The sequence below is a fragment of the Dasypus novemcinctus genome, chromosome 3, assembly GCF_030445035.2.
Source record: "Dasypus novemcinctus isolate mDasNov1 chromosome 3, mDasNov1.1.hap2, whole genome shotgun sequence".
Lineage (NCBI taxonomy): Eukaryota > Metazoa > Chordata > Mammalia > Cingulata > Dasypodidae > Dasypus > Dasypus novemcinctus.
In genome coordinates, this window is record NC_080675.1 from 82,600,580 (window position 1) to 82,627,696 (window position 27,117).

The window sequence follows — 27,117 nt, forward strand, 5'->3', positions numbered from 1 at the left end:
TTTTGCTATTATAAATAGCAATGAGACAGACATACTCTCATTCATGTTGTGTGAGGATCACAAAGTCCTGCAGGAAAAGGGACTTCTTAGTGCCTATTAGGGTAGTTCACTGGGGGCTTGCCAGAATGCTGATTCTAGGCCCCATGCAGGAGGTTCTGAGCCCACCTGGATCCTGGGCAGCTAGACGGTTCTGTGCTTGAGAAACAACAACATTGCCCCTCCATGGAGAATACTTTCTCCTCTTTGTCCCTCTCTTTTCATTTGGCCATTTGGATTATCTTCTTTGCTCTTTTTTAATACCTCTCTACAAACTGAGCTTATTTAAAAGTGTCAAATTCAAAGTGGACCTGGTGATTCGAGCTAGTGTTTTCCTAGGTAGGTCTTTTATTACTTGAGATGATTGCACCATCCTTAGGGTTCCACTTTGGTGCAAGCCCACCCTCACCCCACCCATACTCCACACAAGAGCCACAAAAGGGTTTTTCTCCTGCAAATCAATGATGTCATTTCCTGCTTAATCCAGCACCCTTCCTTTGTGGACAAGGCCTGACTGACCCACCAGCTCCCCTTGCACACTCCTCCCTCTCTCTCTAACCATCCTCTCATTGATGTCACTTCCTCATTGAGGCCCATCCTGACGCCCTGACCTAAATCAATTGTCATGGCACCCACTTTTCTTTCCCTTTTCCATCACAGTCTGTAAATACATGATTATTAAAGTCTGTCTTCCCCCACTTCACCACAGCTCCATGAGCCAAGAACTAAGGGTAATTCTTCATTGCTAATGCCTGACACCAGACCTGGCACTGAGCAGTACAGGTGAGAGGCAGTGATGTAGGTAGTAATGAACATGGGCTTTGGGGCTAAAGGCTCAGATTCAAATTTCAGCTCTGGTGTTTAGTAGCTGTGTTAACTCAAACGAGTTATTTAACCTCTCTTTGCCTCTGTTTTCTCTATTAGGAATAGTAATAGAGCTGCCTTTTACGTGTGTTGTGAGAATTAAATGAATGAATACATATAAGTGCGTTTGAATTTTGTCTGGCATGTAGAATGCACCCAAAACAGGATAGCTTTCAGAAAGTAGGCCCTCAATAAGTTTTTGTTAAATAAATAAAACATAGAGGGATGTTTAATTGTGTCCTTTCTCATCATGCCCACAGCCAAAGCTTAATCATCTTCTCCCCACTGCTTCTTCCTTAAAATAGTTCTACTTCTGCCCTGAGAAGTCTGCTTTGTACACTCTTCATTCCCCATTATTAGTTCCAGCTTTGATCCTTTCATCACATCACTTCCTAAAATATGTGCTCATGTGCCAAGCCACCTCTCTTCTTTTCTTTGAATATTTCCTGAAATGTGGCCTCCATGGAGCCTTCTTTAAGTGGAAGTGAGCTCAACATACTATCCTCTGTTTCCAATAAACAAGTTAAACTTTGCTGTTTGAGGTTCCAAAGCTATCGGTCACATGAGTTTTCCACTGGCTGCATGGGTTCCATCATTGTGGGGCTAGTTGGTTGCCTGAATTTAAGAAAGAGTCTAAGAGGCCAAAGTGTTTGTTTACCTTGCTTTGTATATATGTAGCACAATGCCAATCCACAAGGATGCTGAATAAATGTGATCTGATGGTGATTTGATTACTTTGTCCATGCCAGAAGTAGAAACCATGAACTCTTGTATCTGATTTCCCCTATGTTACAATATGTTTCGATGCTGAGTCCATTACGGGACAGGTTTTCTGTATTTACTCTCACAAAAGAACAGATCCAAAACAATGCAGACGTTACATGAAAACATAAAATTAATAAAATTATTTTCCACATTATGAGTCCAAAGATACCTTTAGAACAGTGACACTTTGTATTGAGTGCCTCTTTTGAACTTCAATTGCACATGCTTCATCTGTTATTTTGTAAATCTAAAATGAATAACCAAAACAAGTCAATACTCATTTCTAAAATACTTGTTGTATTCGGTGCATGCACCATTATGGAGAACTTACACTCAGAGCAAAAAGATTTGTAGCAAAGCATATGACCTTCTTCCCACTACAATGACCATCCCCTAATTAGGCAATGCATCTGATAGTCATTAACAGGAATGAGATAATGAATCACTTTCTCTCTTCTTTGTTAATTTGCTGTAACCAAGCGGCTAATGGATGTCAGAGCTGAGTGATTGCACTGATTATAGTGATTTATAGTTGCAACAAAACAATTTAAAACCATTCTGATTATTCATGTTAAAGATGCTTTATGTTTTGTTTACTAAATGTTTTATGTCCCCCTTCCTCCCACCCCTAAAGTACTGTCCCCTCCTTCCCTTCCACTTTTCTTCAAAAGATATCTTCGTGGAAAACTCGAAAGTTGAGGCTTTTTTAAAAAAACTATTATTATTGTTTTAAACTAAGCCATTTCAAATTATATATATATATATATAAAATTTACCCAGTAGAAACAAAAAGCCTTAGGGGTGGAAAGAAAACTTCAGTGGTGCCTAGTTCAAAAGCAGACAGAAATAAGAGGAAAGAAGGCAAACTTCAAGCCACTTACCTTGGGGCTTCCAGTCCCTTCCTCATCCTCTACAGACACATCAGTAGCCAGTATCTCGGCTTTGATGGTATCCAGAGCCCTGAGAATCCAGCTGTGTTGCCGTTTGATTTGCCTCTGCAGTTCCTTCCATTGACTTGCAATCATCCGCAGCATGTCCTTCAGTCCTTCTCCAAAAAAGAGAGGGAAAATACAAGTTGTGGACCTGACTGCAACTTTATACCTTATTACTTTTTATTTAGCAAGTTAGGTGGGCATTTTAAACAATACATATATTTTTAAACTACCATTACCATCACCTGCCATATTAGGGTTTGTCACTCGGAATAGTGACCGGCAATTCTTGATTTGACACACGGCATAGCACAGAAAAATGGGATAACTACACAGATGCATAGTTTGCAAACTGACTTAGATTCAATGTATTGACTGAAAAAATTGCATATGGAACAAAATCATGATTATAAAAATAGTAACTCTATAACTTCAAATTGCAAATAAAAGGTCCCATGTCTATCTGTGTGCAGACTTTTTAATGATCAGAAAGATGTATGGGAATAAGTAAAGTTAATTCAATGAAAAATACAGTAATGACCAGAATTAAGACAGCAGTCTTTGGTATTAACACATCCGATTAATGCTGCTCTTTTTTCTATTTAGCTGTGGTAAGCTCAAAGCAAGAGCCAAATTGTAATTCATCCTGTCTTAAGGTCTTTTACTACCAGAATAAGTATAACCAAATGACAAAACTATTTTTTATTTATTACCTGTTCCTCATAAATACATTAATACTGGGGTAAGAATTGGTTTAAAGCCAAAAACTCTGCTAATGCAATGTCCAGCAAAGAACACACAAAATGTTCATGTGTGTGAATTGGCAGGGGGATAATCGGATATTCTAGATTGCCTGCTTTCTATCTGTAACGATATCTGTAAGCACCCTAATGCATATGCAAGCATAACTATATGCACAATTCTCATTCATTATCTTAATGTTATTTCCAGAGCATCTATATCAGAAAGCATGTCAATGTGACGTTTTCAGGAATGTGATTTCAGTTGAAACCCAGGTGAACAGCAAACCCAAAATAAAATGAACAGACCATTTGCAGGCAGTATTTCATCTCGTAAGTATCACAGCATTGTATGCAGTATATGAAACATTTATAAATCTTGAAGGTCAATCTGATAATGTAAATATTAATAATACATAAGGAAGTGAATATATGCAGTAATTTACAGCAATGCTTCTTCATTCTTAATAGACTGGAGACATAAAGACTTGCAATATTTCAGGAGGATTTACCTGCTTTGTGAGATGCAATAAGCTCAAGAAGTTGGTGTCCTTCCTCCTCCACAGCTTCCTTGAGAGCACAATGACTGTCTACATTCAACTTAAAACTCTGCAAGGAAAAATGTGAGCATCAAACCCTGGTCAGGCCGTTAAACATTAAACATAAAACACATATACACAATTACATGCTACTTTTTATCAAGAACCACACCACCCAATTTACCCAATAGACAAACTAATTTGCAATACTGAAAGCTATTGATATTTGAGATCTGGGCTCAAAATGTTTCCATTAGATTAGCAGAGTGCATCTGTTTGGAAACAGCTGACAAATCTAGAAATTCATTAGGTTTTTATGAAAAGTCACATCCCGTATGCGGTATCAAGAGAAGCAGTGTTCTATAAAATACACTGACTTTTTACCAGCACATATGAGTTCTTCTCTTCAGTTTTTTTTTATGTTAGTGATAGCACTATTTATGAAACCATAAAAAATTGGCAGCATAAAATATATTAGCCTTATGTGCACATACATAAATCTATTAATATAGGAGGGTTTGACTTAGCTTTGTTTCTCAGCTATCTCACAAACCATAGAATATTGAAGTGATCTTAGGTGCTATATTGCAGAGACAAATGATTCTCAAATCTTTGATTTTTTTAAAGTTTATTCTTTACAAGGTGACACTGCTTTATAAATTAATACATCAAGCATAACAGGGGCCTTTTTCACTCATGATAGTCATCCAAAAGAGAACTGTCATCATTGTTGAAATCCAACTCAGAGCCACTTCTCTTAGGACACCTTCCCTAACACTTTACATGGAATTAATTACTCCCTTCTCTCTGCTACCTCTGTTCCTTATATCTGCTTCTAGTGTAGAATTTATACCACATTCTGGTTTATTCCTATACTTGGCTACCAGATTGTAAGCAATTTGAAAGAAATTGCTGGTTTCACATTTATCTCCAACTCATGTCACATAGAAGGTGTTCGATAAAGGTTTGCTGGAATAGTGGACATCTGTTGAACCAGATCAATAGCTCTCTCTGAAGAGGAAGGCTTGCATTTAAATATTTCAAGAAACACACATGTTTTTCCAAAGATCTTTCATTCCTGGAATGTTATAAGTCGTTCCAACCTCAGGAGTTCCAATGGGGATTAATCATAGTAGCCAATCTGTTGAATCAATGGTTCATGTTCAAGGTGAAAACTTTTTTTTGGCTTGACCAATAAGAACAAATGGGGAACTGGAATGCCAAAATTTGGCTTCTTCATGATAGGACTCCAAAATATATAACATATTTTGCTCTTACGGAACATTCATTGAGAAATAACTGTATGCATTGTCTTGTACTTGTTATGTAAAATATTTAGCCAAAACTGGAGATGTTAGAGTCCCAGTTAGGATGTAATTTGAATGAAAACAGTTAACCAATCATAATGTTGGTTTATGAATCAAGTATTCATTCATTCATTCATTTAGAAACAATGCCCTGTGTCTGTTCTATACACTGGGCTGGGTAATAGCAATTTAGGGGATATAAAGCATGACATTGGACATCAAAGGACAAATGCATATGCTACTAGAAGAATGAGTTGCAGCTTGGTTGTTCAATAAAAGGGGTCTTTTTAAAGCTTACAAGACAGAAGCAAAATGATCAAAAGAAGCTGAAAATGAAGGAGACAAGGGCAGGCAGATCAGGCCTTCATGTACAAAGATAAGAATTTTGGTTAAAAAAAAGTTTGACTCCAAAATGATAAATAATTTCATCTGACTAGAGCATAGGATAAAATTTTAACCAAATATGACTGAAAGAGACAATATTAGACCTCCCTAAAGGTGGTTCACCATTTCTTGTATTATTCTCTTTCAGCTACAGGTATTTGATTGAATAAAATAATATAAGGCAATGTCTGGGAAGCCTGGTGCCTCTGGACAATCCAAACAATATGATATCAATGAAAAATGAAATGTTTATTATTTTACAGCTGAAACAGAGGTGCATTTACTTTTTGCCACTATGTTGGAAATCCTTGACTCTGAAGCAATGCTGTGCAGGATGAGGTACGTGTGCATTTCAAGGAGAAGGGACAGGAAAAAGAGAAACACCTGAGGTCAATCTTAGAACACCAAAACTTAGGAAGATACCTAGTCTAAATATTTCTTCATAACTGTAAATTTAGCCTAGTGCTCTTTGATTCACTGTTTACCTAAAACAGACTTGTGCTGAACAGTTGGTAATGATGAGCTTCCATAGAGGTGCATCAGGCCTGTGTCTCAGAGTAAAAGAGAACCTAAGGATCTGTGAGTAGGTTGTGTAATTTTACATAATAGAAGCCAAGGGTATAGAATAGATGCAGCTGGGTCTGGTTCTGCCTCGAGATGATGTGGCAGCATTTGATTAGGAAATTGGAAAAGATGAGGCATTCATTACTAAGAAACAGATAAGGTGATAAGCTTGATACTGTAGAAAAGAACCACTTAGTACATCTATTACCCAAATGGCACAATATTGCTTGATTTTCAGGTGCACCCATTAACCACTAATAATATCAACTAAAGAATTCATAACAGGCAGAAGGCAGCCAAGCAAGCACATTAACAAAGTTGTCAATGAAATTTCTGACTCCTAAAGGATTCTGAAATAAGTTCTCTCCATTCTGCCCCATCCCTTTTCCTAGGGAAAGAAGCTTAGAAGAGAGGGCTTTCTTTTTTTTCTTTTGAACTTGATACTTGGACACATTTTCTAATCTTGTGGTAGTAATATGTTTCCTTAGCAATATCTTATGCTATATAGTCTCTCTGTAATGTCCATAGCACTCCCTGAAAATTCAGAACATTCTCTGGAGATTGAATTTATGGCAAGAAGATTGCCATAGGTAGGTACCATGGTCTATGTCACTTACTATGTGAAATTCCATAAAAATGAGTAATCTGCGTCCTGTGGGACACCAGATCTTTTTTAGAATCTTTAAAGCAGCATATAACTGCGTAACTGGAAAAGAATAAGTGAGGAAATGGAAAATACAGTAACTGGGACAAAGGACGAGATTATCAAAAAGCTGATACAAATGGGTATTGCCATTATTGCAAGTTATGGCATCATCTTCTTCTATAGATCTGGGTGTATAACCTTCTGGCAGGATCCAAATTCTTGTATGCCCCTGATTGTACTTTGGTCATGATCAGACCTTACAAAGCAGATAAAGTAATACATCTAGCCCTATTCCATTTATACTTCTGAGTAGCCGAGTTTGGTTGGAGGGTGGCGGTCCTGTGGACAGGAAATGAAACCAAGAAAATATATGCCTTGATGGAAACAAAACAACCACTAAACACTAAGAAAGATTGCATGTGAGGGATTGTAAGAATATATATGGATCCTCTGATAAAGGAAATAGTGGGAAAGACCATAATCACATCCAGAGCCTTAAATATCCAAAATGGCTCAGTCCTAGGAGCACTGTATCATGAATATACACTTTCAATCACCCCACAGATCTTGTTTTTATCTTTTCCAGGTCCACTGAATTCTATGAGTCTTAGGATGTTTATGAACAGTCAGAGAGGAAAAACAAAAAACAAAAAACAATCCCAAATAGTTATTTAGTTGCTCCTGACTTAATCTTAGTGTTTTTCAAGTCATGCATACAATACATATTTGAGCAGTCTCTGCCAGGCCTATGCGTACAAAAGTTACCTGGTCCTCAGGAAGATTTACTGTCCATTGGGTGAAAGAGATAAGAAAATAAGTGCCCTCATATGACCCAGCATAGAATAAATGTGTAATTTAAGGTTAGGTTTAATAGAGAGCAGTGAGGTCTGAGGCAAACCAAACAGTGATATGTCCTGCCCAAAGAGATTCAATCTGTTAAAAAAAAATTAAAGCATTACGCTGCCAACCCAAATAAGACTATGGGCTACATTCTGTAAGAACAGGGAAGTGATGTGTGATAAGTACCTGATAGGTGCTATAGGGGCCCATGCTGGGAGCGAGGCTTTGTAGGGCCTGGCAGGGAGACTGTGGCAAAAGACTGGCTTGCGCACAGGCCTGGAGACACCTTTTAGTATAGCATGAAGGGGAGAGCCACAAGCAGCCTGTGTGGCTGAGGCATGGTACGAGCAGAGGTGACAGGAGCTGCGGCTACATAGGACTTAACCCCAAAAACTGAGAGAGAGTGACTGGTGCAGATCTGTGTTCTGAAAAGATCCTTCAGGCTGCTGCACAACATTGCTCTTACTGGGGCAGACTGGAGACAAGGAGGCCGTTTAGGAGGCCACTGCAGTAATGTAGGCCAGATGTTTCTCCATGTTCATGTTGTTGCTGTTGTTTAATTTTAAAAAGGTACATTTTTTTAATTGTTATTTTTTGTTTTTTAACGAATGGAAGAAGGGAAAATGGAGAAAATCTGCTGTCTTTTAAAATTTTCCTTAGTGCGTGAGAGTAGCATGTGCCAGAATTTAGTTTTTTGGCTGCTCTGATGATAAATACCAGAGGTTATTAGTCAGGAGTCTCCAAATGTGAAAGACACATTGAACTGATGAACTTTTACTCCCACTGTCATTTTAAAGAGATGGTATATATGCTGATGAATAAGGCACTTGATGACACTCTTTCTTCACACAAAAGATTTTTACTACCCTAAGAAAATGAAAACTTGCCTTTTTACAAGGGCAGGGGGAAGAACGTGTGTTAATCAGAAAAGCGAAAGTTTGCAAAGTCACCTGCTACGTGCTCCGGGCCATCTCCCACCTAGGCCCCAGTCAGAGTGGTGCTCAGCACCCTTCTCATTCCCCACACCCTCCTTCTCCAGAAGGGCCCCAGCGAGCCTGTGGGGAGCAGGCCTCAATCCCCAGGGCTTACCCTGGCAGCCTCTCTTCTCATCTTGCCAATGCCACCCACAGAGAATAGTCAGATAAATATAAAATAGAGCTTTAAAATGTCTTATGTGCCAAGTACTGGAAGATTTCTACGAGTACAGATTTCTTTGCTTAAGAAAGAAAACTTAAGAGAACATTAAAGAGTCATTAAAATGAAGACTGTGGAGCCACATGGAAAACACACAGAATATGTTTTTTAAAATTAAAATTCAAAATTCTATGATAAAATTAAAGCTAGGTAAAATAAATAGTCCCAGTGCATAGAAAAAGAAGACTGAAGGGAAGGACAACAAAATGGTGACATCATTTGAGCAAGGTAGGACTTGGAGTTTAACATGATCTGGTCTTATGGAAAGTTCTCTCAGTGCTCTGGTTTTCTAAAACATAAGATGGAAATAATAATATCTAATTTCCAGGTTGTTGTGAAATTAGAGATAAGGAATGTAAAGCATTCAAAGCACTACCTGGCAATGAGTAGGGCGCAAACAAAAATCACTGCTATTTTCCAAATGTTCTACATAGTAGATTGGTCATTATGACATCTTTCAGGTTATAAATGACACTGTGGAAGCTCTGTAAATTCCTCCAGGGTAGACACAGGTCTCCGACACTTTGGTGTTACCACCTAGCACAAAGGGAGCACCCAAGATATAACTGCTGCTAAGATGTGGGGAAGAGCAAGCCTGGACAGAGAAGCCAGTGACCTGGGTCTTCCCTTTGCTCCACTTGTGTGACTGTGGACAAGTCACTTAACCCTTTTAGGCTTCTGTTTCCTTATCTGTGACCCAGACATTTGGACTTAATATTTTCCAGTCCCTGAATGTTTTGATTTTATCTTCTCTAAGCCAGGCGGTTCAGGATGGATGGCTCAGGAGAAATTTTATTTATTTAAAACAAGAGAATTTTCAAAGGGAGAAGAACCCTAAAGGTCATCTCACCATGCATCTACCCCAAGGCAGCTCTTCCCTCAGCCGTCCCAGGCAGATGTGTTCACTCTATTTTTATCCATCTCCAGGGAAGTCTCTTCTAATTTCTCATTCTGAGTCCACAACATTCCTTTTCAGGGATTTAAGAACTCTGTGAAAAGCAGCATGGGCTTCTTTCTGCTTTGGATTCTTTTGCCAAGACATTTCTCCAGTGTAGGAGTTGGAAATCAGAAGCAATGTGAGACCACACCAACAAAGTCCATGTATCCAATCAATCGCTGAACCCTGCCAATTGATTTCTCTATCCTCACTTCTCCAGATTGATTGGCATTGCTTTAGATTTGGGCCCTCATCATTATCCTCGCCAGGTTAACCATGACCCATCATGGCTCCCCCAAAATAAATTCGTTTCTTATTTATCTTATGCCTATGATGGTTCCAGAACTATATTAAGTTTGGGGGACATGGCTGTGAACAAATGAGCATGGATGGTTCCTGCCCTCACAGAGCTCACAGTCTTGTGTGTGTGTGTTGTGTTGGAGGGATCTTATAAACAGGAAATTGCAATACAGTGTGTCATGGGGCTTTTTTTACATGGTGTGAGATGATGGTTAAAGCATGAGCTCTGGAGGTGTACGGTCTGGGTTCAAAATCTGGCTCCGCAATTGTCTGCTGTGTCACTTCAGGCAATCTCTGTGCACCCCAGTTTCTTCACCCTGAAAAAGGGGGAGATGTTAGTGCCCACAGCACATTGTTGTTGAGAGGGTGAAAGGCACTGATATATGTAGAACAGAGCCTGGTACATAGTAGTAGCTCAACATGTATTTATTAAAGAATGCTCTGTCTATAAACCAACCCTAACAAAGATATTCCTCTTCTTAAATCCCTCTGATGGCTTCCTGAGGTTGCAGGATAAAGTCCACACCTCTAACATGACCTACACGGCCCTCCCAGGTCAAGGCCAAATCTGCTAGTCCGGCTTCACGTCTGCCTTGAAGCGCGCCCTCCAGTGGTCATGGCTGCTTAAAGTTTTCTGCTCACACCAGCTGTCTTAACTCCTCAAAGATTCTGCTTATGTTGGCATCTCTGCCTGGCATCGCCCCCCCCCCCCCCCCCCCCCCCCGCTAAGCTCTGCCCATGCTTTAAGAGCCTTCTCAGGTGTTGCCACCTCTAGCAAGTTTTCCCTGACCATCTTCCGCCCTCCCAGTTTCCCCTTCCCTCAACCTCCACAATACTCTGGGGAAAGCTGAAACCTCCAATTACCACATTGTATAATTATTTATAGGTGTGCCCGCTTTCCACCAACGAGTTCCTATAGAGCGCAACTGTGTTTTTGCTCGTTTTTGAATCCTTAGTACGTGGGACAGTGCCTGGACACAGCACACACTAACAAATGTTCAGAGAGAGAATGAATGGAGACTCATACCAAAAACCTCCCAGTGAACTTTCAAACTGCCTCAAGCATTTTAGGAGATATTGGTCCAATCACTCTTCTCTTGGAAGTGGTTGATAAATGTCCCCAAATTTTACTCAGTGAACACCATGTAAATGAGCTGTCATGTTCCTTTGCTTACAAAATTACTTGCCAATTACACTTAGATGATCCCAGCATAATTGCCATGCAAACTGTACCCTGGCTAAGGTAGCCCAAATCATCAATTTAACTTTACCCTCTCATCATATGGTACTTACCACATAATTAAATATATGGTCAGCCCCCACCACAATTGTATATTTATTTCCCTAACAAAATGAAGCAGCTACATATGTCATTGATTCATCAGTTATGATGATCTGCTGCACTCCTCTAGGTATACCAGAAGCTTCAAAAAATCAAGAACTGTGTACTCTTAAGAAAGAAGTTCCAAATTTATGATAAAAAGATAAGCACTATAAAAAGTGTTAAACTTTAAAATGAAAAAAGGCACTAAGGTATAGACAAAATTCCTCATTCTTCCTGAAACCTCAGATAATAAAAGCATTTCCAAGCATTTGAAAATGAAGTTAGCCTTTCAAACAAATCACAATTTCTTTCAAACAGCTGCATTTAGTGGAAGGTAAGTGCATCTTACTGAGGCTGACATTCTTCCCTGATAGACTTGCTAATAATATATTATGCAATAATTAGATAAATGGGAGAAACTCTGAATGCCGATAGTGGTTCTTAGTGCCAGAATATTCATGTGATTCTCTGGACGTTGCCTCCAAACCTGACACAGGTAATCATACTGACTTCCCAGCATGGGCACATTAGGCCAAACGTATTCCCAAATAGAAGCTCTGTCTAAAGAACAGCCTGCTCTGAAACCCTGATTAAAAAGGAGGTCAATGCTGACCCAAATATCTCTCTACCCTCTGAGGTGGAATAATTGATATGCGACAGCCTCTACAGATGTGGCGTCACCTGGGTGATGGATGGATATAAGTATATTATTCACACATACATCTGCTATTATACAGGTCCCAGTGCAAACACCAAGACTTAAGAATATTATGTGGATTTAGGACAATTCCTGAAGGACTCCAGTTCTATTAAAATATTGTTTGGCAGCCTGGGGCAGATCTATTCCAACTCCCACATGCTTCATGCATTTTAGAGGGGGAACCAAACTGCTTTAAAAATAAATTTAATAAATTTTGTGATGTCAAGTCATTAACATCCTGTCTAGCCCTACAGTCTTCAGATTTTCAAACAGTCACATTTATCCACGGAATGTTTTTTTAACCTTCCTAATATCTGAGTTAACACTTTCTATTTCCCAAAGGGAATGGACTACATCCTAAAAACAGAGGAGAAAACATTCTTGCTTTTTCCCCTCCATAGGTGTTTTTCTTATCACAAATACAGCAGATAATATCCAGAAATCTCTGTAACCATTTTGTTTGCTTAAATTTTGTATGGTTTAAATCTTTGTATCCATTTTGGCATGGAAAGGGTAAAGGATCATTTAATTTGCAGACATAGGTGATCATTTTTTGATGCTTTACACCATTAGTTATAATTCAATGCCCTTACTGGTTGAAACACTGCCTTTGCAAATGCTCATTCTTTCATTTAGCAGATATTTTCAGTACCTGTTATGCACGTGTATGGCACTGGGCTGGGTGTCAGAGGATACCCCAAAGAGATGCAGGCCCTCCCTCAAGTAGGTGACAGATCCAAGCAAGGGGCTGAGAGGAGGGGAGGACAACTGCAACTTCTCTAGGAACACAAGCTTCTCACACCACATGTTCCCAGGTCTTCAAGGAAGATACGCACAACTCCCCCAAAATGAACAAAGCATTCTCACACACAACATGTTTATTTGATCTTCACAACAACCCTAAGTAGATACGACAGGCAGTTTTCTGGCTAATGTAAAGATCTCTTTCAGGCCTGAAACATTTATCTTAGTATCTTTGGTGTACCGGGTGAATTGTTTCAAGATTCCAAAATTTCATGTTCATGTGATAAAGTAGATGAGGGGACTGTGTAGTAGCCACTGTGGGCCTGCACAGGAAGAGAGATGGCATGTGACAGCACCCTGGCCCATGTGAGCTGGGTCACGCGCGGCCTCTCATCCATCCACAGCAGTGTCCTCTGCCCACGTGGCACAAGGCCTCTCTGTAAACTCTTTCTCTTCAGTGCTTACCATGCCACCACTCTAAATAGAAAGTGCTTAATAAATGTGGCTTTTCCCTGGCATTCTAATTTAAAACAGTCAATACTTCCTAAAAAGAAGAATAAAGTCATAAATGATCTGAGCACCAACAATTTTCAAAACAATGAGAACTGCTTGGTACTTAAACTGAGCCAGGCAAAAAATACATTCCCAGATGTTTTGAACAGTTAGGGATCCTTTTGGACTGAAAAGGGAAGACAACTCTATTTGTCTCCCAGATGCACAGAATTAGAGTTACATGAGCCAAGAAATATGCCCGGGGATTTTCACATGCCACAAAATCTCCTCCTACCCCACCCATCCCCTCATATCATGCTCAGATGCCTAAATTCCTGACAAATGAACAGACCCTTCTACCCTCAAACCACCAAAGGAAGAAGCACAAGCCTGGGAGTTGAGTATTTCAAATCCCTAAAAGAGAAGTAATGCCTCTGCTCCCTGCTAAACTTTCAGCTCTTCAACTTAAACTGCTGCGAGTCAAGGGAGACAAGCAAATGGAACTTCAAAGCCCAACAAGGCCACCAGCTCTGCTTGGCCAGGCTGAGGGAGGCGGCAGGCAAGCCAGCCAAACTCACGCAGCTTGGGCTTTTGAAGTCTGGCCACCTGCCATCAGCTCTGCAGCACAGCCACCTGGTAGCAGCTGGTCTTTTGAAGCTCAACTTGTTCAGGCCAGGCTGCCTACCATCTCCGCAGAGAAAGGTAGGTAGGGGAAGGTAGGCACTAAAATCAGTTTGTATGGGGGCAGAGAACTGTCATTTCTTAACTTCAGGCCAGGAAAAATGGGGCAGAGGTGGAGGCAGGAGGGCAAGCAAAGAAAAAGAGCTGAAAGTATTTGGGGAAATTTTCTCATATGGTTAAGAACTCTGTAAGAAGTATATTGGTTTTTCTCATGATACAAATGAAAGCTACTTAATAAAAAATATGATATAACATGGAGATCTAAATACTGATGACAAATACATGGAAATATATGTGTTGAAATTTTTTTAGCCAGACACATTATTAGTTCAAGCCAATCTATTTTTTATAAGTACTTAGGGTAATGACAGAGTAAGGAAAAATTGTCAAACCATACCAAGACTATAAACACTGTCTGGAGGATTTTGGTGCTCTTGGGCCACCTAGTGGCAGCCACTTCAAATTGCAGGCACTAATCCTAAAATGAACTATTAATACCAAGTCCAGGAAGGTGTGCTTCACACTCTTACCACTAGAAACAGGGACTCAAAACTCACACACACACAAACTGGGCCACACTTATTTTTCAGGACCAGAGGAAAAGCTGCCCCGAGAGTGTGAGACTCGCATTTTGAGGGGTCCCTGAGTTGCTGCTGAAGGCAGACCCTAAAGGGACAAGGAGGAGATGCTCAACTAATGTTAAAAATAATCGGAATGTTCATTGCAAAACCATAGATAAGGAGGCAGCTTAATTGTTCATCATCATGGGAATGAATAAATAAATTGTGGCACATCCATGTAATAAAATATTAAGGAGCTGCTAAAATGTGCAGCAAATCACGTACCGACAGGATGTTTGAACTACATTTTTTTTTTACTGTAACTCTCTATTAGGTCTTTTTTTAAAAAATGTTACATTTGAAAAAAATAAGAGGTACCCATATACACCCCATCCTTTTCACCCCACTCCTCCCACATCAACAACCTCTTTCATCATCATGGGTGAATACATTTTGGAGCACTGCTGCACCACATGGAAAAATGGTTTACATTGTACTTTACACTCTCCCCCAGTTCACACAGTGGGCCATGGCAGAACATACAATGTCCAGCATTTGTCCCTACAGTACCACCCAGGACAACTCCAAGTCCTGAAAATGCCCCCACATCATATCTCTTCTTCCCTCTCCCTACCCTCAGCAGCTACCATGGTCACTTTCTCCACATCAATACTACAATTTCTTCCATTACTAATCACGATAGTTCCATAGTAGAGTACCAGTAAGTCCACTCTAATCCATACTCTATTCCTCCATCCTGTGGACCCTGGGATGGTTATGTCCACTCCACCTCTATATCGAGAGGTGGCGTAGATTCCACATGGATGATGGATGCAATTCTCTTGCTTGCAGTTGTGGCACTCTTGGCTCCCTGGTGTGGTGGCTGATCTTCTTCACCTCCCTGTTAGCTGGCCGGGGTAAGTCCAATAATCCAGAGGGTAGGAGTTGCAAGTCTGCTGAGGCTCAGGGCCTGGCTGTCACATGGACAGTCCAGAGATTCAGGTCTCCTGAGTACATACCAACCCCAGTGCCAACCACAGTTCCAGTAACAGTGACAGAAGAGGCACGTGTAGAAAAGTCACATCTGAGTCCAACTACATCACATTCAGGAACACAAATTCCAAAGTAGGGCCAACTGACATGGCACTGAACTCCAGAGCCATCGGCCATAACCATAGAACCTGTGGGTCTCTGAAGCCCTCAGAAGAACCAGTACCTGGGTTGTACCTACTTTGGCTATCTCTGGAACCCTGCTGAGGTATGTGTAAGTGTAACCCCTCTGATGACCTCCTTACTCTTTTTTGAGACTCAGAGCTAACCCATATAATGAGAGTGAAGGTATACCCACATCCTGGGGAAGACTGATGTTTTCAAACAGAGGGAATTGTATCTCTCAAGAGAACTGGTGGCTCCCAATGGGTTAGGGCAGTCAAGTATGTTAAGCCCTCAGCATTGTTGCAAGTATCTGTAAATATGGTCCTTCAAGTAATAAAGATTGATTGTCACTGTGGACCCTGATGGAGGAAGAGAGAGGTATTGAATAGATGGAATCAGTGTAACTGTAAGGCATGGAAGATTTTGTAATGATGGATATAGGACATGTTAAATTACACCAAAAGTATATAAAAGTCTATAGGCTAAAATGTAAACCATAATGTAAAACATAAGATAACTAAAAATTTAGAAAATTGTATAGTCTAAAACATAAACCATAATGTAAACCCAAATGGAATCATGTTTGAAAGCCATGTTTCAATATCTGTACATCAGCTGCAGCAAATATAATATGAATATTTAAAAAGATCATTGCTGGGGAAGGGACAGAGTGTTTGATGTTGGATATGTGGGAGTGCCCTATATTGTATATGTGAATTATTGTGATCTAAAACTTTCATAAAGACAAACTTAATAATCAGAAAGAAAAAAAGGAAAGGATGTAGACACTGAAGGAAGAAATGAAAGAAATTGCCACACCACTGTACGTACAGGGCAACACCTATTGCAGTGATGAAAGGCAAAATGTCAAAAACAAAGTTTTTCATTTTGTCATTTTTTGACACCCTAATTTATTTTTTCTTTATTTAATTTTTCTAAATTAGTATGTATTCTATATCTAACCTTTAAACCCATCCTTATATTACATTTTACTATTAATGGAACTTGGCAATATATTAGGCTTCATTTTTTAAGAAGTTTTGGACCACAGAGAGGTTCAGCTATGGCAGGGGAGGAACACTGGTCTGGGGTGTTATTGATGGGGGGCACATAGTTGGGAAGGAGTTCTCCAGGGCATGTATACAGGGTACATAAATACATTTGGATATTTTCATAGTAGTTACATTTAAAAATGACAACTGAGGGAGTACTGAGTTCCTAGCCAGGGGAGCTCTATCACATTCCCCAATGGAACAGCAACAATCCCCCAAGTGCATGGGAAAGACCAATAAAGAAGGATGGTCCAACAATGAGCCCTTGATACTTATGACTATGCTTATGAGCCTGTACACCTGAAATATGAACTAGGCCAAGAGCTGCAGGGTGCCTAAGAGTTACCTCCTGAGAGCCTCCATGTTGCTCAAATGTGGCCAGTCTCAAAGCCAAACTCAGCATGTAAATGTATTGCCTTCCCCTCAGCGTGGGACATGACTCCCGGGGATGAGCCTCCCTGGCACCGAGGGATTACTACCAAGTACCAGCTGATGATGTAACTAGAAAATGACCTTGAATAAAAGGGTAAACATGGACCAGCAGAATATCTCAGTCTACATATAATACCAGGAGTTAAAAATGCTTTTTGACCTGAGTTACATTTTGATGCAGAAAGCAAGTTGTTATGGAGACACCGTGGTCCTACAATCATGACAGATGGTTCTGGAGTTCAGGCCCTTGTCAGTGGGCTCTACTTTGGAATTTGTGCTCCTGCGTGTGATGGAGTTGGACTCAGATGTGACCTTTCTATGCATGCTTCTTCTATCACTTTTACTGAGCCTGTGGTTGGCACAGGGGTTGGTGTATGCTCAAGAGACTTGAATCTCTGGATTGTCGATGTGCCACCTGGGTCCTGCCTCAGCAGAGTTGAAACACCTACTCTCTGGTTCATTGGACTTACCCAGGTCAGCTAACAGGGAGGTGAAGATAGTCAATCACCACACCAGGGACTGAGAGAGTCTACAACTACAAGCAGGAGAATTCCATCTATCAGTCATTTGAGATCTAAGTCCTCTCTTGATTTAGAGGTGGAATGGACATTGCCATCTCAGATCCTCAGGATGCAGGAATAAAATATGGATTAGAGTGGACTTACTGGTATTCCACTATCAAATTACTGTGATTCTAGCAATGGGAGAAATTATATCATTGATGTGGAGACAGTGACCACAGGAGTTGCTGAAGGCAAGGAGAGGGAAAAAGAGGTGTTAAAATTGGGCATTTTCAGGACTTGGAGTTGTCCTCAATGATATTGCAGGGACAAATACAGGACATTATATATCCTGCCATCACCCGCTGAATGGACTTGGAGAGAGTATAAACTACAACATAAATTATAATCCATGCTGTGTAGCAATGCTCCAAAATGTACTCATCAAATGCAATGAATGTACCACACTAATGAAAGAAGTTGTCGATGTGGGAGGAATGGGGGATGTGGGGAGTGGGGTATATGGGAATGTCTTATATTTTTTAATGTAACATTTTGTGTGATCTATGTATCTTTAAAAAAAAAAGATAGTTCAAAAATGAAAAAATAAAGAAATAAAGGAAATACCATACCAAAAAAAGCAAGTTGTAGTTCAGTTAGTATAATATGAATTTTTAAATCCTTAAAATATATGCATATTTACATTAAAAAGTTCCAAAAGGACAGAGCAAACTGTTTACATTGGTTACCCAAGGGAGGGTAAGGCTTTTCACTTTTAATTTTACATTCTTTTATGTGGTTTGAATTTTTTTCAATGAATATAATTTAATGTTTTTCTTTAACTGGTGTCTCAAAATTACAGCAGTTGTGTAAAAGACAAAGTTTGCTCCACCTTTAGCTTGTGCCTCCAATGTTCACTGTGCTCTTGTGACATCTCCCTCTCTTTTCCATGTAAATATTACTCATAGTTTTCACTGTAACCTGGTTTTACACAACCCTAGAATGGCTCTGGAGCCTCATCTCCCCCGCACATGGAGACAGAGAAAATCTTAATCCATTTACACCCCCTTAGCTACATGCTGGTCTTGCCCAGCTTTCCATCAGCTATGGGGCAGTGGGCCTTCCTATGCCCTTTTTCAAGTACATTTGTGGCCTTAGGGAGAGACCAGGGCAGGTGAAATGGCACTTGTCACAAGATAAGAGAGACAAGACAGAGCCTTGCATGATAATTTTTGATACATCCCTCTAATCTGTACCTCCTTTTCTAATCTATTCTCTCTTTTCTATTTCCTACCTACCCGCCCCCATAACCCAGACCTCATCATTTCTCTCATTGCTTAAACATGGTTTATTCCATTCATTGAACAGCATGTTTCCTGACCTTAGACTTGTTCCTCTAAAACCTGAATCCATGTCTAAGTAAGAAAATGCCTTAGAACATACTGGTCTTTCCAGACCTTTTGCCCAAACCTGCTTTTGCCAGATGCTGGGGGTCTATTACAGGGTTATTAGCTTGGCCTTCTGCGTTCTGTCTAACCCTGGAGTACTCAGACTGTTGAGATGCCAATGTTCTTTTGAAACCACATCCTTCAAATAGTTTCTTCTAAAAAGTATTTTCCATTCATATCACAGGCAAGGGGCTAAATTTCTAAAAACATAGCTCCCTTCACATATTCAAGTAAAGACCAATGAACCAACTAAGAATATGAATAGTTATTGAAATAAGAATATAAATGACTCCTGAAAAATATGAATAGATACTCAATTCTACTTAAAATACAAAAAATAAAAACTAAACTACAGTGAGATGCCATTTGTAACTATCAGAGGGACAAAGATTAACCAAAGTGATAACAAAGATGTGCAGAAACAGGCATTCTCAAGCACTGCTGGTGGATGTATGAATTGGTACAGGACAGTCTGTTAATACTGTTAATATATCAAAATTTTAAGTGTGCATAATCTTTAACTAAGGAGTTTCACATGTGAGATGTTTATTCTAAGAAAATACACTATGCAACATGATGAATATTCAAGGGTATTCACAGAAGCACCGTTTGTAATAAGAAAAGATTGCAAACAACTTAAATTTCCATCAACAGAGGAATGGCTAAGTAAATTATGGTATATTTATAAATGGAAGGCTGTACAGTCTTTCAAAAGGAAGAAGCAGTTGTATATTTGCTGATTTGGAATTATTGCTACTATATACTAAGGGAACAAAGTTAGGTTCGTGCATGCATGTATTCATAAATGCCTGAAATAACTCTGAAAGGATATATAAGAAAAAAGGACAGTGGTTACCTCAAGAGAAAACTGGTAGATGTGGGTAGGGGAGAGGCTTACTTTGATTTTCTACCTTTTCACTGCCTTCCTTTACCTTTTGAAGTCTGTGTTTTATTGGCTGGTCAAAAAACAAATTTTAAAAAACTAATAATAGTGTGCCTGGAACAGCCTATCCTTCATATACTATACTCAAATCCCTTTTCTATTATGCCTAGAGTTATTCTCTCATCTAAGTCATGGACATCATCCAGTTAATCTACAAATACTTATTGCAATCTAACTATATGCCCAAGCAGATTCTCCTCCCATGGTGTTTGCAGTTAGTTGACGTCACTCTCTTGTTTAAAATGAAATCAAGCCTTCAATGACACCCCATTGCTCCCAAAGAACTGCTTGATCTGTTAAAAACTCAATGCCCTTTACTACCCAGCCCCAACCAGCAGACTCCAAGCTGGCCTAAGGCACACCAGATGGCTCCTCACACCTCCAATACCTATAAAATGTCCTCTATCCAAAAATGCCATCTCCCTCTCCCGCTCCATCCAACAAAATCATGCATGGCCTTTGAGGTCTACATCAACATGACTGCTAAGCCCACCACCACGACCACCAGGAAGAATGAATAAAACCTTCTCTGTACTCCTAAGTGTATTTTACTTATCCTACAAGAAGTTTACAGATTAAAAGTATAAGATATCGTCATTTATGGGTCTACAGATGACTACGAATCATCCCATGGTGGCCTCCCTCAGATTTGCAAATTCCTGGAAGGGACCAAGAATATTTATCATGTATTCCTAGCACTTAAATACCTGCGTTGCAATCATAGGTGCATTATATATACAAATATGAATTTAGAGTCACCATTTTCCTCATGTTTTCCTATTTATCAAAATGAATTAAGAACGTTGTTTTTCCAAGGTCGTTTCTGTGTTCCATGGTTGGTTTAGTTCAAGTTTGCTCAATATCACATGGTACCGTTTATGTAAATTTACCTCCCAGGTTTAAGCCAGGCTTTTGTGTTTGGTTTTCCTTCCTAATTCTTGCAGAGCTGCCTATTGTCTGGTTCACCTTCAATTTCTTTTACTAGATACTCTGACTGACTATTGATAAAAGACCTTTTGATTTGTTTTCCTGCAATTGATTACATATGATCTAGTATCCATCTGGTAAGCTAGGAATGCATGAAAACAATTTGGGAAATGAGAATTATCTTTTCAGAAGCAAATGGGTAGGAAATGAAATCTCAAGTGGGGAAAGTTGTTGGCCTTTTCTGCTGCTTTACTTTTAGGCAGTCTAACTAGGGAGATACTTTGAATTCTCTTAAAGAAAAAAAATAGTCTGCCAAGAACAATGAAGTTACTCACGATACTTTGACTCAAAGACAGTTTTATGGTGGCTTTTGCTTCTATAGCCAATAAAAAAGTTGGGGGAGAGGAGAAACAATCTAACCATTCATCAACAGGTGAATGGATAAAACAATTGTAGTATAGCCATACAATGGAATATTATTCAGCAACAAAAAGGAATGCACGGTTCATATATGCAACAACATGGATCTCAAAATAATTTTTCAGAGTGAAAGAAACCAGATAAAAAGAGTACGTATTGTTTGGATTCCATGTATATAAAATTGTAGAAATTGCAAACTGATCTAAAGCAGATCAGTTCTTACTTAAGAATGGGAGTGCGGAGGAATGGGAGGGAAGAATTACAAAATGTCAAATGGGAGCTTTTGGGAGGCTGGATACATTCACAATCTTCATTGTGGTGATAGTTCCATGGGTATACACATTTGTTAAAATTTATCAAATTGTACACTTTATGTACAATTCATTGCATGTTGACAATACCTCAAAAAAGCTGTTTTGTTTTGTTAAAAAAAAAAAAAATGTGTTAGGAAGAGGACAGAAGTGAGAGTAAAGGGAGCCTGTCCAAGAACATGCACATAGTGCTGTTTTAACAGTGGGTTTCAAAGAAGAAGAATGTTCAATATGTTCAATACTTGCAAAATACCTTTCCAGAATGACATTTTCCTGAAAATGTCATTTTCTAGGAAGATAGGAATTGTATTTTTGAAAGGAGCAGCCAGGTTGCAAGCAGATGATTAATTATCATGGAAAATCATTGATGTGGCATTGCAATTTCACAGTATTTCTTACAATTAAAATAAAGCTCTTTCATATCTCTCATAAAGGTATTGTGAAGCTTTAATTGATTTGTGTTGGTAAAAACCCTTGGTTACTATGATGGAAAATAATTGAATTAAGTATCAAAATAGAATGTTCAACTTTTGTTATCGTTTTTATACTTGGTTGTCTTTACAATAATATTAGAGGGTACCAAGTATTCTAACACAATATTAAACCAAGGGAAACTCTGACCTCAGGAGTTCACACCACTGTTGATTTAATGTTAACTTATAAAACCTATTGAGATTTAAAGAAACTTAGCTTGATATCTCTACACACCGGATAATCTTGTCTTGCAAATAACCTGCCCATTCACTAAGGAGCAGTGATGATTTATGCAGGATGACTAAGGAATATAAACCTCTAGGCTCACTCATATACTTTCTTTATAGGAGGGTAGTTATTTTCTGCCTTCTTTTGAGAAGAACTTAATATTAACTTAGATCCATAGTAAGAAAATACAAATACAAATAAAAATGTCAAGAATGATCAGAAGGACCATGTAGATACTAGAGACAGAATAAGTCAGAATTTGTTTGAAAGATGTTTGAGCAACAACCCATATCAGGGATAACAGACAGCATGCAATCTAACAGAAATTTCTTAATAATTATCCTTAAGTTTTGTTCGGTGGCAAAGTGCACGCACCATCTTCAGTAACTGTTAAAAATTATTCATAATTTCAGAAATGAATTTTAAGATTGTGACTTAACATCAAATGGACTCATCTAGAGATCAATATTCCTTCACTATTTGCAAAATAAAGATGTTCTTATGTTATCTTTATGTTGAGCCACATAATCAGACAGTGTCGTAGAGAAAACTCATCCAAGAAAGCATTGATCAGTAGGTAGAAGCAAGGTTTTCTTTAAGAGACGAACATCTTGAGAAGGACCCTTTGCTGTGGATCTCTACACTGGAGGGCCCAGCCTTTTTCTGCCTTAATGATTTCCACATTTGGATGAGAAGGACTTTATGAGACACAGGGGTAAATGACATTCATTATGGCCAGCTGTAAAGAGTTCTGCAAAGTATGAGGCTAGAACTGCATTCCCCAATGCAGTAGGCACTAGCCAGGTGTCACAATTTAGATTTAAATATAAGTTAATTGAAATGAAATAAAATTAAAAATTCATTTCTTTAGGTGCTCTAGCCACATTTCAAGTGCCCAGTAGGTACATGTGACTAGTGACTCCCATATTATTGCAAATGTGGAACATTCCATCATCGCAGAAAGTTCTGGTACATGGCACTGGGCTAGAATGAGGCAGTGGCCCACAACACAAGGATGCCCTGTATGGAACTCTAATACAGATTTGAGAACCGGAGTATATAATGGTTGCAAAGGGGCCAAAAAGGAGAGAGACCTCAGTTCATACTCTCCAAGCCTGTATTTCACAAAATAACCTAGAGTTAAAGAGCTCTTATGTCCCCCATGCCCTCTGGGACCTCAAACACTAATGAGTGTTTCCCATAAAATATTAAATCAAGAGAAATTAAGAAAGTGCACTTAATGTGAAATAAAGTTCATATACTCCTGTTTAAACACAGATTAGAATTTCTGTCAGAACAATGCCACTGAAAAGTTGACATTTTAATTAATACAATTTACATTATAAAGCACTGAATATCTTTATCTTGCTATTGTGAAATACCCTCTTTTTAAAAAAAAAATTAAGACTCTGCTCAACAGGGAATTAAGTACTAAGGGCAGTATTTAAAAATCCACATACAAGAGAGGCAGTGAGGGTCAGTGGCATTTTCACACACCATCAACCCAGGTCTCTAAAAAGGGAAGCAATATGCTCATCCTGCACCACACTACTTTGTCATTATCATCTGCAAGGCTATCTGCATGTAGCAACAGGATTTTGAAGCTGTTCTTTTTTTTTTTCTTCCAGTGATATAAAATACAGTTCAAAGAACAAAACCCAAAAGCCAAAACACTTTCACACTTTGTCCCCCTCTCCCTCTTCTTTCTCTCTCTCTCTCTGTCCCTCCCTCCCTCCTTCCTTCAACATCACAGGGAAGAGTCCTGGAACCCTGTGAACTCACGTACATGTCAGACTCCCACAATGTTTACTCAATCCAAATTCTGAGTGTGTAAGAGGGGCAGAAAAGCAACCCCACAGTTGAGTACCCAAGGATTCATGTTCATTGCCTTTGTCAATTTTATGCTATCAGTGAAAGGAATAAAGATGAGATCCTTAAAGCTTGAATTTTCATTTCCAATGACAACGTGCTTTTTCTTCATGCTTTGCCACACGCCACTACTTGGTTTCCACCCCTTCATAATTGATATCGGCCATTTGAAACATTCAGTAAAAACCTCATGAGGTTCATCAAATGTCCCCCAGTCTATAATTCTTGCTTCTAACATATTCAGAAGCATATTCATCCAAGTGTTTTCCACTTCCCCTCCTTGGTTTTCCCTGTGCACAGGGACTAATGTAATGACAGTTGTATTAATTATATGCTGAAAAACTCACATAGCAGCAAAAATGATGGAGATCATCGTTTTAAATATTTTATTAAAATAACCCAGTGTAGAACAGATAAAGTAGACCCTCTTGATAATGAGAGGTTCATTAATTTTACAAGGATTCTAGAAAGCTTAGAATGGTCATTGAAATTATCTATTTCATTTACCTATTTATTTTAAAAAGAAGAAAACCTTCATTCGTGGCTTTAGAAAGCAAGATTCTAATAAATTTTTCCAGGATACTTTAAAAATATATAATTACTTACCTTTCTAGGAAAAGCTTTGAAAAAATAGTTTGAAACACAGATTTTATTTTCATAGAATTACTTGAAATGCCTGTAAAGTCTCAGTTTCTGCAGTGTACCCCATGAAAGCTTGGTTTCATTAACATATAATGACCTCTGATAAATAAAATTGATATTCTCCAAAGACAAACAAGCAGCTCATTAAACCCCGTCAATTGCTGACAGCCAGAGCAGCACAATCTTGCCTACCAAGTGTGTCTCCAGGTACAGTTTTAGGCCATCCGTCTCTGCTTTAGGGGGAGTCCAATTCTCAGTGGTTTCCATGGCTTCATTTAACCATTGAATGAATTCATCCAGCTTGTTTACAAATCCCTTGTGGGGGAAAAGAAAAGGAAAAAAAGTACAAGAAAGGCATGTTAGCTGGTTCTTTTTTAAAAACCCATTTTAAAAATTCCAACTTCCAGACCTGAATGGTGAAATAGATAGCACAGCACTCCCATCCTAGTTCCATCCTCACTGTAGAATGGAATTTCCACTATGCCTGGCACTGACATCTATCAAAATGGAAAGAAATTGTCAATGACTCCTTCTCAGTTTATTTTCCTAAGAACACTTTTCTAAGAATTGCAGGGTGTCACTGTAAAGATGACCTCAAAACATCAAAATATTTCTGGTGTCTGACAAGCACTCCCTTGTCAATAAATCCCATCAGGTCTGCTAGGAACACATATTGGCTATGAGTATGGAATTGTTCCGTAAAGTTGGTGTTATTCATTCAGGAGCCTAAGCAATTGAGTTGCCATAGCTAAACTAGAAGCCTATTTTTTAAATCACATAAATGTTTAAAGGTACTTGAATGGGTTCTGCTGATAGCTCACATATCTGTGGCTAAGCCTGGATGCTAAGAAGCAAAAAAGGGTGCAGGAGATGGGGCCAATGAATAAACGCAAAGCTCCAACTCTTTATTTCCTGGACATAAAGAAATATTCTTGGCTAGGAAGCACAAATCACAATAATCTTGCAATTTTTCAAATAGTGGTTATAAAATTTTATTGATCATTTAAAAGAACACATCTGTAGAAACTGAAAATATTTTGGAAAAAAATGAAAACCCAGCTATGAATTTAAGGGAAGAAAAAGGGCCTGGGGTCCTGCTTTCCATTTGTAGGTAAACAGCACCACCTGGAGGCTATAAGGAACAAGGGCAGGCTTCTACATTCGTACTCCCAGATGGCTTGGGATCTTACTCCCTATTTGACTTAACCCATTCTTCAGATTTGCAATTTGATTAATTTTGATTAATATTGTCAATGCTTAATTGAGAATGTTCTGAAACTGAAGTGAGGAAGAGTGAAAAGTCATATTATTTAGCATGCTTCTCAGAAGCTTGCTTTTGTTATTAAGGTTTCTCCCAGATAATATTTTAGGATTCATAACCTTTTAAATCAGAGAAATTGGTCTGACTCAGTATCATTATTAGAAAAAAGATAAAATGGGAGGTAAAGTGAACAATAGGCAAGTAATACTAAGAAACAAATTCCTATCTGGTAAAGAGGGCTAGAGTAGACATGTGGGTGAGTAGACCCTTGTCACATGAAGTTGCCCTGCCAGGCTCTGATGTGTTTTCAACTTGTGTGGAGCTAAGTCTGTAGTGCCACGTGGTGTCCTATCGTATGTTTTCTCATGTTCATAAGTGTTACAAAAAGCTTTCCCTATCAAAAACATCCATACTGTGGCAAGTCTCAGAGGATAATCACATCCAGGGATGCACATCACAACTAGGTTTCAGAAAGCAGTGCAAAATTTTCCATTTATTATTTTTTGATACTCTGATCTAATCAATTAGTTTTGGTAAAGCCAATGAGAAATATCATCTTGGAAACATCTTAATCAGAAACAGGGCTGCGCAATTTTAATCAGCTGAGCTGGGAACTATGGGATTGTTCATCATGCCTCCAGTTCTAGTGCCCAGTCATGACCTAATGACATAAATGAGGCTTCCTTTGGTCATTAGTCAGAAGAGTTCCTTCCAGTAAAAATGTGTCCAAGGGGGGAGCTTTATTAATTTCACACAATGCACTTCCTTACCAAATGCATTTTCTGGTGACCTACCCAAATCATCCTTTTCTAATTTATCATATTACTTCTTGTTCTAAATGCAAGAAGCTCATGCCAAAGTCCTTTTTTCATATATTTAGGCTATCTGTTTGTCTGCTCTTTCTCC

The 27,117-nt window shown here is 38.9% G+C and overlaps 1 protein-coding gene across 10 annotated transcripts in view; it reads right to left on the reverse strand.

Moving 5' to 3' along the window:
• The window catches only part of AKAP6 (A-kinase anchoring protein 6), a 635,729-nt gene that overhangs the window by 220,856 nt on the left and 387,756 nt on the right, over positions 1–27,117 (reverse strand). For all 10 annotated transcript variants that reach the window (XM_058293576.1, XM_058293584.1, XM_058293582.1 and 7 more), the window contains 3 exons: positions 25,143–25,265; positions 3,850–3,946; positions 2,547–2,710 (listed from right to left, as the gene is read on the reverse strand). In XM_058293576.1, coding sequence (XP_058149559.1) covers positions 2,547–2,710; positions 3,850–3,946; positions 25,143–25,265 — 384 coding nt within the window. The remainder of the gene's footprint in view (positions 1–2,546; positions 2,711–3,849; positions 3,947–25,142; positions 25,266–27,117) is intronic.